The sequence below is a fragment of the Pipra filicauda genome, unplaced genomic scaffold, assembly GCF_003945595.2.
Source record: "Pipra filicauda isolate LSUMZ 115617 unplaced genomic scaffold, ASM394559v2 scaffold789_size180692_pilon, whole genome shotgun sequence".
Classification (NCBI taxonomy): domain Eukaryota; kingdom Metazoa; phylum Chordata; class Aves; order Passeriformes; family Pipridae; genus Pipra; species Pipra filicauda.
This window is the reverse complement of record NW_024104963.1, coordinates 151,485-163,877: the sequence shown is the minus strand read 5'-3', so window position 1 is coordinate 163,877 and position 12,393 is coordinate 151,485. Positions and strand designations below refer to the sequence as shown.

Below are 12,393 nucleotides of genomic sequence, written 5' to 3'. Positions count from 1 at the left end.
AAAAGGGACTTTCTGTGCTGAACACCGAGCCGGGAGCACTGACGGGCTCGGCGCAGGGGCCCTGTGGTATTTGGTTTCTCTACAGTTCATGTTTTTATAATGACGGGGGAAGGGTTAATAATCTGTCACAAAGGACTGGAGCTCTCAGAGCCAATTAGTCCTCCAGTGAACCATTTAGCTGCTGAAATAAATCCAGTCTCAGGCACGCAATGAGCAGGATTCGAGACAGAAAAGCCTGTGTGGGTACGCAGGGCATTGAGCTCGTGCAGATTTGTCCACAGGTGCAACTTGGTACATTTTAGTACTGAGTGCTTTTGATACACAAACTGGCCACCGAAACTCTCTTGGGTCATAACGTGCAAAGGTGGGACAGCTTTATCCAGAACACGTAGACCACACAATTTCTCAAAGCTGGATCAGAATCTGTGCCAGCCTGTGGTGGAACCATGAAAGCCACCCCCAGGAGTTGCATTTCCCATTCGGATATCAGGTGGGGACAAGTCCCTGCCACAGGAATGGAAAATCCATGGTGGGGTGGGAAGGGCCACGATGCTGCCCTGGCAGAGAAGGGGGGATGTGTCACTGCAACATCTCCCAGCAATGCTGCTGTGGGTGGAAAAACACCATTAAGGTGGGACAAAGTCTAGGAAAGCAACGGCAGAGTCTATCTCCCTCTAAATGTGAGGTCTCCATCATCCAGACCCAAAGCCATGCTTTGGACCTCCCTGCACCAGTCTTGGTTTTCCAGCTCCTTAACTGCATCAGAACATGGCCAAAAAAATTACTTCTTTTTATATTCTTGTAGTGGGTTGACCCTGGCCAGATACCAGGTACCCACTAAAGCCACTCTCTCACTCTCCCTCTGCAACTGGACAGAGGACAGAGAAAAAAACCAGCTAAGAATTCCTGAGTAGAAATAAGAGCTGGGAGAGGTCAGTGACTGATCACCTTCATGAGCAAAACAAGACTCCAGGTGGGGATAGTACTTATATTTATTACTAACAGGATAAGAGCCAAAGAGTGAGAAATAAAACAGTCTTAAAAACACCTTCCCCCCCCTTTCCTTCCATGTTCTCTCTCCTCCCCCCCAGCAGGGAGATGGGAGGGGATGGGAATGGGGGTCACGGTCAGTTGTTGTTTCTGCCGCTGCTCAGGGAGAGGAGTTGGAGTCCTTCCCCTGCTCCCGTGGGGTCCCTCCCACGGGAGACAGTCCTTGATGGACCTCTCCGATGTGAGTCCATCCCTCGGGCAGCAGCTCTTCCCAACCTGCTGTCCCGTGGGTCACTCCTCCATGGGGTCAGTCCCTCACGGATGAGCTGTACCGGTGTGGGTCCCCCACAGGGGCCATGAGTCCTACCTGGGAAAAACCTGCTCCAGCCTGGGCTTCCCTCTCCACGGGCTGCAGGTCCCTGCCAGGACCCTGCTCCATCCTGGGCCTGCCACGGGGTCACAGCCCCCTTCCTGCATCCCCCTGCTCCAGCGTGGGAGCCTCCATGGGCTGCAGGGGGGTCTCTGCACCCCGACTGTCACCCACAGGCTGCAGGGGGGTCTCTGCACCCCGATGCTCCCCCAGGGGCTGCAGGGGCACAGCTGCCCCACCCTGCTCTGCCCCACGGGCTGCAGGGCCTCAGCTCCAGTGCCTCCTCACACCACTTGTGCTCCACTCCCTTCCCCAGCCTCGCTGCTCTTCTCTGCTCCTGCTCCAGCCCCTCCAGGGCCTTCCTCAACTCAGGGGCCCAGCGCTGGACACAGCACTCCAGGGGTGGCCTCACCAGCGCTCACTCCAGCCCAACAATCCCTTCCCTGCTCCTGCTGCCACACTCTTCCTCAGCCTGGCCACCATCCATTGGCCCTCTTGGCCACCTGGCCACACTCTGCCTCCTCTTCAGCTTCCTGTCCATCCCCACTCCCAGCTCCCTTTCTGCCTGCCTGCTCTCCAGACACTCTGGCCCCAGCCCGGGGGGCTGACGGGGCTTCCTGTGGCCAAAGGGCAGGACCCGGCCCTTGGCCTGCTTGACCCTCATCCCCTTGCAATCAGCCCATGGATCCAGCTGGGCCAGGTCCCTCTGCAGAGCCCTCCTGCCTTCCAGCACATCAACACACCCCCAGCTTGGTGTCAGCTGCACATTTGCTGATGAAATGCCTGGTTCTGCAGCAGCTGCAGATGCTCAAGGGGCAGCAGGACCAAGTCAGGGGCCTGGGGAGACTTGGGGGGCTTTGGGGTGCGGGAGGGTCCTGGGGGAGCTGGGGAGGGGCTTTGGGGATTGGGGGTACAAACCAGGACAGACCAGGACAGACCAGGACAGACCAGTAGTTCCTCACTGCTCCCCAGATCTCTCCTGGAGCTGGGCCACGTTGTCATGGGGCACATGAGCCCCCTCAGTGCCCTCCCAGTACAGCCCAGTGCCCCCAGTACAGCCCACTGTGCTCTTGTCCCAGGGTGCTGGGCGATCCCTCTTGGGGGGGTTGGAAGGGATTTGGGGGGGGGCTGCGGGAGATTTGGGGGAATCTGCAGGGGTGGGATGGGGATTTAAGGGGGGTTAGGGGGGCTTTGGGTGCATTTAGGGAAGTTAAAAGAGGTCTTGGGGGCTCTGGGGGGTCAAAGGGATCTGTGTGGGGAGGGGATTAAAGGGAAAATGGGGGTTAGGGGACATTTGGGTGGGTTAATGGGGCCTGGGGGGGGAGAGGAGGGGCTGCACCACGAACAGGTGAATCCTGAAACCCCCCTGGTGTCCCCAAGACCCTCTTGGTGTCCCTAATTCCCCTCTTGACACTCCAAGACAACCCTGGTGTCTCCAGTGTCCCCAGGGCCTCCCCATTGCCATTATTCCCCCCTTGACACCCCCAATTCCACTGGCCCCAAGCCCCTCCTCACTGGCCCCAAACCCCATCCCTGATGTCCCCAACCCTCCATCTCACCCCAGAAGCCCCCCCTGGACCCTCTGACCCCAGAAACATCCCCCCCCACGCTCACAGAAAGGCCAAGGGCATCTGGGGACACCTTGGGGACAGTTGGGGGGCTTTGCAGGGCACTGGGGGATTACTGGGGGATACTGGGACACACTGGGGGGAACCAGTGTGTGGGAGGCGTGTCCAGGGCACAGGGTACGTGCCGGGGCAGAGAAGCCCAAGGGAGCATGCGCCGACACAGGTAACCTCTTTGGTTAAAGAAGTCACATGGTGTTAAAGGATAAAACCACGCCGAATTTGAAATAAACTCTCGTTGTTCACCATCACACGAGAAGGTGTTTTTCCTTATTATATAAGGACATTTGCGTCTCCTACACATGGTGCACCCGAACTTGGGACTCTTTTAACTTATATTAAGTCAGTTTAGATTATCCTGAACCAGGAAACTCGTGGTAGATTCCAGTTATCGAGTCTATTATTTTGACTTGGGAATCTTTCACCACAAAAAACCAAGACGTCTATAACCCGTTGTCTCAGTGGCGTCTGAGAAACGGAAAGTTAGTTTAGGAGCTCCCAAATATTAGGAGAAGTGCACAGGAACGAGAGGAAGAAAGAAGAAAGAAAAAGCCGACAGATCGAAGCGGCCGGAGAGGGCGGCCCTGATTCCGACTTACACCGGAGTGGTGAGTCAAGCTGAACACAGCGGCACATCTCACACGGAAAGGAGCCGACCCCCACCCCAGCCACAGCACCCACGCTGTTGGAGCAGCCCCGCGCCCCCCCCGCCGCAGCCGGAGCAACCCCGAACCTCGCAGACACGCCAGAAGAAAAAAAAAGCCGGCAGGCGAACAACCAAGTCGGAACTGAAACTGCTACACAAAGGAACTCCCAGCCATGTGCACCGGCACCTGCCTGGAGCTAAGGGAACATAAGATGCTTCGTTTCCATAGAAACCTCACAGAGACATTGAAACATTAACTTTACTGCTAAAATCTTACCATATTCTGAACCAAGACACGCACACAAGCAATTACCAAACTTGCAACGTAGGAACAGAAACTCAAGGGACATACAGGGGGGAGGGAGAGGAGCAGTTCCTGATTTAAGTACTGGGTCAGGAACCGGGAGCCCAAGGGATGCAGGTCGGCGGGAAGGGACGGGGCTTGTGATGCGAGATCCCAGCCCATGGCACCACCGCGGGGGGCCCGTAATGGCGATGGGGGGGTTAACCCAGTTTATTTGCCACCCCATAGCGCGAATGATCGCCGACCACGCACCCAGGCATGGGTGCCACCATCTTCCCCACCACACAGACTGGACACCGATCCTTCTCTCTGGCCCCGGCACAGCCCCGCCCCACCCACAGACACCAAGGGGAAAGTAACCCCACCCCCTGCCAACCGCCCACCACCCCCCCAGGGAACCGGGTTCACTGGAGCCACAGAGGGGGAGGAGTGGGGGGATGGGGAGAAGGAACCAGGGATGGTTCCACCGGGAGGGAACGTAGAGGCGAATGGGGGGAAGTCAGTTAACAGGGGGGAGCAATGTCTGGGCGAGGCACTTCAAGTGGGAAGCTTGAATAATATTCAGGCGTGCCCAAACAAATTCAAAGCCAGTCCCCTCAGCTTCAGCCCCTGTATGGGGCTACAGAGAAACTGAGGCCTTCGGTGAGAGAATCTGGTATGGCCTTAACCAGTACTTTCAAGTATTTGGAGACATTGAGTTCCATCTATTTTTTCACCCCACATGACTGGAAGGAGCTAATGAATTAGTTCTTAATGACACCCAATATACAGTCTGGCTATCTGGCTTTCGGGAAAGTTGTGCCAAACACACAGCAGCTAACACCCAAGCAAGCGTGACAGCACATCAGTTGACCGGGGATGCAAATTATAGTTCAACAGATACACAATATAAATACCATAGAGAGATATGTGGCGTAGTGGCCAGGCAAGCCAGAAAAGCTATGAAAAACATTCTCACTACAAACCAAGATGATTACCCGTCCCCCACAAAAGTGTTACAAGGTAGTACTGAACCAAATTTGAGATGTTGAGACCAGCTGCAGTCTGCTTTAAACAAGCAAGTTGAATACAATGAAGCCAGAGAGATGCTGTATAGGCAATTGGCTTTTGGAGAGGGGAATACAAGCTGTGAAAGAGCTTTGCAAGTCCTTCCTGCAGGGGAAGGCTGCAGCATTACTCAGCTGGTTCAACCCTACCAAAGAGTTGGCTCTGAGAAGCACCAGTCTGCCTCTTTAACTGCGGCCTTAAAAGCCCAGCTAGGAGTACAAAAAGAAGTCAGACATAAGGAAAGTTGTGTTAGATGTGGAGACACTGATCACTCTCAACAGGATTGCCCTTGGAGACCCTTAGTAGCAGCATTTCACGAATACCCTAAGAGCAGGGAATGGACTGAGTTGTACCAAGGGTGCCATAAGCAAGGCAAAGGATATGCCGCAAGCATCACACTGCTTGTGAGGGTACTGCTCGCTGTCCTCCTCTGTGCCACCACAGAGGTGCAAGAGAGGTGCAAGAGAGGAAGCAGCTTGGGGCGAGCCACAATGTGCCATCAACCAGCCCCCAAAATACCCCTATACTCTGCACCCCCCAGAAAGGTGACAGGTGGAGAACGCTTCGACATGTAAAAGCAGGAAATGCAGTCATAAAGCTTACAGGAGCACTGCAGAACAGACTGCCCTCATCCATCATGCTCCCAGTAAATTGGCCACTAGTGGTAACTGATTCAAAGGACTATTTCTTTACCACCCTTCTGCACCCTGATAATGAGCCAAGGTTTACATTTCCCATCATGGCCCTGAACAATGCACAGCCTATGCAAAGTGATTGCTGGGCTGTCCTTCCTCAGGGGATGCAAAATAACCCGACAAGGTATCCAACAGCCATGATACATAATTATGTAGATGACACATTAATAACCACGGCCACAAGAAATGAACTGCCATTTGTTATTACTGCTCTAACCGAAACCATCCAAGATGCAGGACTTCAGACTGTTTCAGAGAAGATCCAACAATCACAACTTTGGACTTGCCTTGGACGGGAACTAATGCAGCAAAAAGGTTCTCCACAGCCACTGCAGCTCGAGGTAAAAAACACTTTACACGAATTGCAGAAGCCTCAGGGGGCTGTCAACTGGTTAAGGCCTGTTTTAACCATAACCACATGGGACCTACACCCTCTGTTTGAGCTGCTAAAGGGGGACTCCAGCCTAAGGTCTGACAAGTCTCTGGCTGCAGAGGCAAACCAGGTGTTAGACATTTGTGTCAAGGTGATACAAACCAGACAAAACATGAGAAATCCTGAACGGCAAATCTGCCTAGTCCTTGTTTCCAGCAGGTATGAACCATTGCAGTTTTGTTTCAGTGGGATCAGACCGGCAAGACCCGCTGCAAATTCTAAGTGACCTCTTTTTGCCACACACACACCACCTAAAAACTGTGTAGGCTGTTAATGAGATGTTTGCAAAGCTTGTCATTAAAGGCAGAGGACGACTACAGGAACTGGACAGAAGGGATCCAGCTATCATTTACCTTCCAGCCACGAAGGACAATTTGGATAGGATGCCAGCTGAGGATGCAGGATTCCAAGCTGCCCTGGCAAGTTTTGACAGTGACATGTAAATTCATCTCCCTAAGCACAGGTTGTGGGCAAAAATCGGTAATTTACCTTTAAAAGCCACACCAGATGCAAACCTGAACCAGTGAAAAGCCTCAGGGCCTTCACAGATGCATCTGGGAAAAACACAAAATGCTGCAATGCCTTGAGTAAATCCTGCCACAGAACAGTGGGAACGAGAACTACAGACCGTGAATCAAGGCTCTGTGCAGGTTCTGGAACTGACTGCTGTTCATATTGCCTTGGAAAGTTTTCTGAACAACCCTTGAATATTGTAACAATGTCTTTTATACTATAAGGTTCATACCCCGTCTTGAAAGTTAGTTTCTTTGAGATATTGTTAACCCTCACCTGTTGTTTGAAATGTGTTCTGTTTGGTTCTTGTGATTCACAGAAGGTATGATTTCTATACAATACACACAAATCACATGCTGACATGCCAGGGCCAATAACTGACAGAAACTGAGAAGCTGGTAAAGCAGCAATGTTTAACACCATACCCAGAGTTCTAAAGCAAACAAAATTGTCTCATTCATTTTTCCATCAGAATGCACATTCTGTAAAGAGACAATTCAAAACAACGATTAATAAAGCTCAGACATTATCAGGGCATGCCCACACTGTCAGAAAATCACACCCATGCCATCTCAGGAAAGCATTAACCCTAGAGAGTTAATGGCAAATGAGATCTGGTGAACAGATATACACATCTCTGAATTGGACATATTGAAATATGTACATGCACATAGATACACATCCACAAAACATAACTGCCACAGCATCCACTGGACAAAACGCAAGAGTGTAAAACACAATGATTTAGTTGCTTAGCAACCTTTGGTACCCAAAAATGGATTAACAATAATAATAAAACAGCTTTACTTCCTATCAAATAGGAAAATTCTCACGTCACAAGCATTCCACACTAACCTATAAGACAAGCACATGACACATTGAAACACATACTAGATAAAAACAAAAAGGGGGAGAATCTGTGTAGCCTGCAAGAACATCTGTAAAAAGCCATGTATGTTATTAATTTTTTAAATTGTGACAGCACTGAAAAGCGTAAGTATGAAAAGCAACATAAACCCCAGGCTTGTGCCTCTCCCGAACCACCGGTCGTGGTAAGGAACTTGATTTCAGGACAGTGGACGAGATCCCTAGATTTTGTGACAGGGGGAGGGAGCTATGCCTGTGTAGCTACAAGAAAAGAACTTAAGCAGATTTCTTCCAGGTGTGTAAAATCCTATTTAGGTACACGACCACAACAGCAGGAACCAGAGTAACGTAGAAGTTTGAAAAGAGTTATGTTTATGTTCCAGGTTTACATTAGGAAATGACCAATGTGGTAAGAAGTAGCCTGTAAAATGTGCGTGTATGTGTGTGTGTGAGTGAAGGTGGCCACCGATGAATGAAAATGAATGAAAGGAGTGAATGAATGAAAAGAGTAGTTTGACTAGTCAAATATTAAAACACAAAACACCTCACAAAATAATATTACCTCAGCCACAAGGTTGCTTTTAAGAAAATTTAGTTTTGCTAAGATTATCCTGTTTTTTAAATAAAGTTGAATTCCCTAGTTATAAAAACCCTCAGATTAATAAAGGTTGTAAGTTTATATGCGGTTGGCCTAAGGCCCCTAAGTTAATAAAGGTATTTCTCCAAGTTGCACTACCCTTTAGGAATATAAGAAAGTTTTAAAAAGATTTACCATAGAAGTGTAAGAAACCAAGCAAGCGATGTGCTGGGTCATTGCAAACCTTGGTAGTTTACAATGTACTGTTCTGAATGTTTGCACTGTTGTTGTTTTGCACTGTTTTCGTGACTTCTTTAGATAATTAAGAGCGGGGTGATGTGGGAGGCGTGTCCAGGGCACAGAGGACGTGCCGGGGCAGAGGAGCCCAGGGGACCATGCGCCGACATAGGTAACCTCATTGGCTAAAGAAGTCACATGGTGTAAAAGGATAAAACCACACCGAATTTGAAATAAAGCTCTTTTTGTCTCAGCACCACACGAGGAGCAGTTATTCCTTGTTATACAAGGACTTTGCGTCCCCTACAGGGTGAGTGGGTTGGCGTCGGCTGAGGAGCTCTGGTCGTACAAGTTCAGGTTGATATAGTCAAGAGACTCGAGAAATTTAGGGTTGCAAGGAAATAAAGAATTTATTGAAGAACAAATAAGCAAAACGGCGAGCCGGGCGATCGGAGGAAGCCCCTTGTTCCTGCCACAGTCCGCAAAAGGGAACAACAGGGCAGCACTTCTTATACCCTTTCACAACCACCTCCCCCCAATGTCACCTCATCTGTCCATTGGCTCCAGTTTCGCGGGTTAGATTCTGTTTGGTTCCCCTTTCACAGGCTGTAGTGGTTTGAACCAGATTTTCCCCCAGAGGCTAAGAAAGTGGTAACCCCCAAGGGGTGGTGGCACTTGAGCTTTGAACCAATCTGCGCTCCTGCAAAATGTAAACATACCACAAGCAAACGGAAGAGGAGTTGTAGTTTTGTTGTTGTAGGAGAGGGTAGCCATGTTGTGAGCCACGAGGAAGGGGCTCGGAGCCCCTTGGAGGGCTCTGGCCCCCTCCCGACCCCCGGCTGGGGGGACTGCAGAGACTTGGAACAGTCTTAGACTGTTTGTAGTTAAACTGGGAGATGTTTTCTCCACTGTGAGTGAGCAGAGACAGCAGCGGCAGACGCAGCGTCCAGAGACTCTGGCTAAGAGCCAGGACAGATACGAACTGAACTGGAGAAGCAGCAGAGACATGCAACTGAGTAAGGGAGACACCGAGTTGTCTCGGAGAGCCGAGAAGGAGAGTCAGCAGCAGAGCTACAGAGTTTTGGGGGTAAGAACTGAACCAAAGCCCCCAAACTCCTTTGAGACCTCCGGGAAAGGAGGGACATGGACTCCTATTTTGGAGAGTAGTTTTGGATGTGCAGCACTGGAGAGAGAGGAGCTGAGAAGCTCAAAGATGTCCTGAAGCTGGATTGGGACAGAAAAGGAATGTGGGGGGAGTTGACTTTGGCTCCCCCGCTGCTGCTGACAAGCCTGGCAGCCTGGAACAGAGCACAGGAGCTCTGGTAGAACTCTTGAGGCAAAGGCTTGCAACTGAATGCTGCCCAAGATGTTCTGACTCAGGGGTGAATCCCCTGAGGAAGGGACTTTCACGAAGATGCCCCTGCATTTCATGATATGCCTGTGGTGAGGCGAGCCTTGTCCCTGCTGGCAGTCCACAGATGAGGCCTTTGCTTGGAGTCGAAGGAGAGCCAAGAGGGGTGAAAGGAGACCCCCTGTGTCTTGAAGACCCTTCGTTTGGAGACGACGGGCCAAGGGGCTTGGAGATCCTCTTGTGTGTATTGAAAAGAGATCCAGCTATCAGCTGCTGCATGTGAAGAGGACTGCTGCCGTAGAGAAACTGCTCAGAGACTAGAAGGGATCTGTCCTTCTTCCCTCCTGGACTTTTATTTGGAGGGGGGAAGAGATCTGATCCATTGTAAATACTTATGTCATGGTAGAGATAGCTAAGATTGTATATAATGTATTGTAGTATTTATTTGTATAGTCATTGTAATATAAACTCCTGTTTGGTTCCTCTTTTCACGGGCTAATCCTGTTGCCGGGAGACATCAGCCAATAGTCCAGTAGTCAATAGTCTCTATGGGCCGTGATGCTGGAATTTTCCATTGCAGGTAGTGGTTTTTCAATCCAGACATCATAGTCTACCCTTCCCCCTGCTTTCTCCATTTTGATTCCTACAAATGTGCTTAGAACAAGTACTTTTAAGAACAACAAGGCATAATGTGACAATTCATCTCTGCGTTGTGGTTTGTTAGTCAGCAACTCAACAGATCTTGTGGTTAGTTACTACGCAACTCTCAAACTTGTGCTTTTAACAAAATGCTAAATATAACATTATAACATTATTGATTTGTCTCTTACTTCGATCTGCAAATTTATTCTTTAATAACCTATAACAAGGTCGTAGATTTCTGACAGGGCACTGATGATTAGATCTTTGTACTCAGCACTGTCCTTCACATACTCGTGAGCTTCGACGTTGTTCAGACTGTAGGAGTGCCAGTCGAACCTGGAACATGCAAGGAGGAGGTTAGAATACTAATGCTGATGGTTTCCCCCTCGGCAGCCTTTGGGGACAGCTTCAAAGCTGTGCTGCACCCACCTTGTCCAGCAAGCAGGCGATGTACTGCCTCCTGTTCTGCAGGTCGTGAGCGATCCACCTCAGCACAGCCTCGAGCATGGCTTCTTCTCGCCTCACGTTGAGCTCGTCCTTCTCGATGATGTGTGCCAGCTCCTCAACAGAGAGGTCTAGGAACTCCTCGGACACCTGGGACACCTCCTCAAAGTGATGCAAGATGTATGCGCAGGCGGCTGCACGCAGGTCGGGGCAGTAGTAACAGTTAGTGAGTCTCCAGGTGCCAATGCAGTTCTCAAAGCAGAGCCTGGAAATGAGGAACTCGCAGCACAGGTTGACGATGCCCGTGACGTTGAACTGGTCTGCTGCAGCCAGCAAACTCTCAACGTTGTCCTCCGTGATCGGTACTGTCCCAGTGTAGGCGTACTTGAGGATGAGACCCATCATTTCAGCTGAAACACCGGGGATTTGATAGACCATCTTGTCACAGTTGGTAAACAGTATCCTGAAAACACAGCACTGCTGCATTAAATCCTGTCCTTGGGTCCCCTGTGTTTCCCGAACTCCCAGGGCAACAGTTTAGGCACTGGCAGGAGCCCTGCTGGGAGGTTCCATAGTTTATTAATTAATGTTTTACTTGCTGGTTGTTTGAAAAAGGAGAGAAAGCCTCTGGCTGGGGACAGGGAGCACCAGGGTGAACGGCCCTCATGCTTCCACAGGAATCATAAAATCACAAAATGGCCTGGACTGGAGAGGACCTTAAGGATTATCCCATTCCAACCCCTGCCATGGGTAGGAACTCCTTCCACTAGACCAGGTTGCTCCAAGCCCCATCCAACCTGGCCTTGGACACTTCCAGAGATGGGGCAGTCACAGCTTCTCTGGGCAACCTGTGCCAGGACCTCACCACCCTCACAGAGAGGAATTTTTTCCAACTATCTAATATAAACCTCTGTCAGTGTGACACCATTACCCCTTGTCCTGTCACTCCAGGCCCTTGTAAATAAATTCTTGTGTTTCCAGTACTGACCCGAAGTAGACACTGCAACAGGAGAGGATTTGCTTGTGAGCTTTGAATTCCACTCCGTCAACTGTTATGATCACATCACAGGGTCTCTCTTCAAGGCGGAGCTTGTTGGAGATGCTGCAATTCCTTTCGCTCGTCTCCCTCTCCATGTTGGAGGATGAGCTATCCCCCACCTTGGAGTCTGAGGCAGAGTGGACCTATCTGACGCGCGTGGAACACTCTGGTGTTGCCTGCAAACATCCAGCGCTGAACCCCCTCGCTGGCTCTGGATTGTGACCCGTGATGACATCACAACCACAGGGGTGACCCAGGCCCAACATTCCCTGGTTGCCCGGCGCCTTCACTTCCCCTCGGCCCAGGTTCTGCTGAACCCCGGGCCTGCACAATGTTAATGGTTGCTTGGAGTAAAATGGTCTGTGTGATCCCCCAGCATAAGAATAATGAATAATAATAAATAATCCTCAGTATTATTTTGCCAGAGTGTAAAAGTCCCCCAAGGTGGGCACTGACTGCTGCTGAAGTGCCTTGTGCCACCTCACCCAGGAGGAAGCTGAGGCACAGCCCAGCTCCTGTCAGTGCTGAAGTCACACACACTGCCCCTGATTTGTCACTCGAGGTGTGCCAGGGGAGGTTTAGCTTGGCTATTGGGAAAGTTTTTTCCCCAAAA

The 12,393-nt window shown here is 50.5% G+C and overlaps 1 protein-coding gene across 1 annotated transcript; it reads right to left on the bottom strand.

The window, feature by feature from the left end:
- Nucleotides 1–10,469: 10,469 nt before the first annotated feature.
- On the bottom strand, nucleotides 10,470–12,043 carry LOC114001167 (kelch-like protein 10). Its single transcript, XM_027746144.2, is given in 4 exon segments — nucleotides 10,470–10,609; nucleotides 10,611–10,633; nucleotides 10,727–11,204; nucleotides 11,730–12,043. Coding segments are annotated over 4 exon segments (750 nt in total). The 5' UTR covers nucleotides 11,876–12,043; the 3' UTR covers nucleotides 10,470–10,506.
- Between the last annotated feature and the right edge of the window lie 350 nt (nucleotides 12,044–12,393).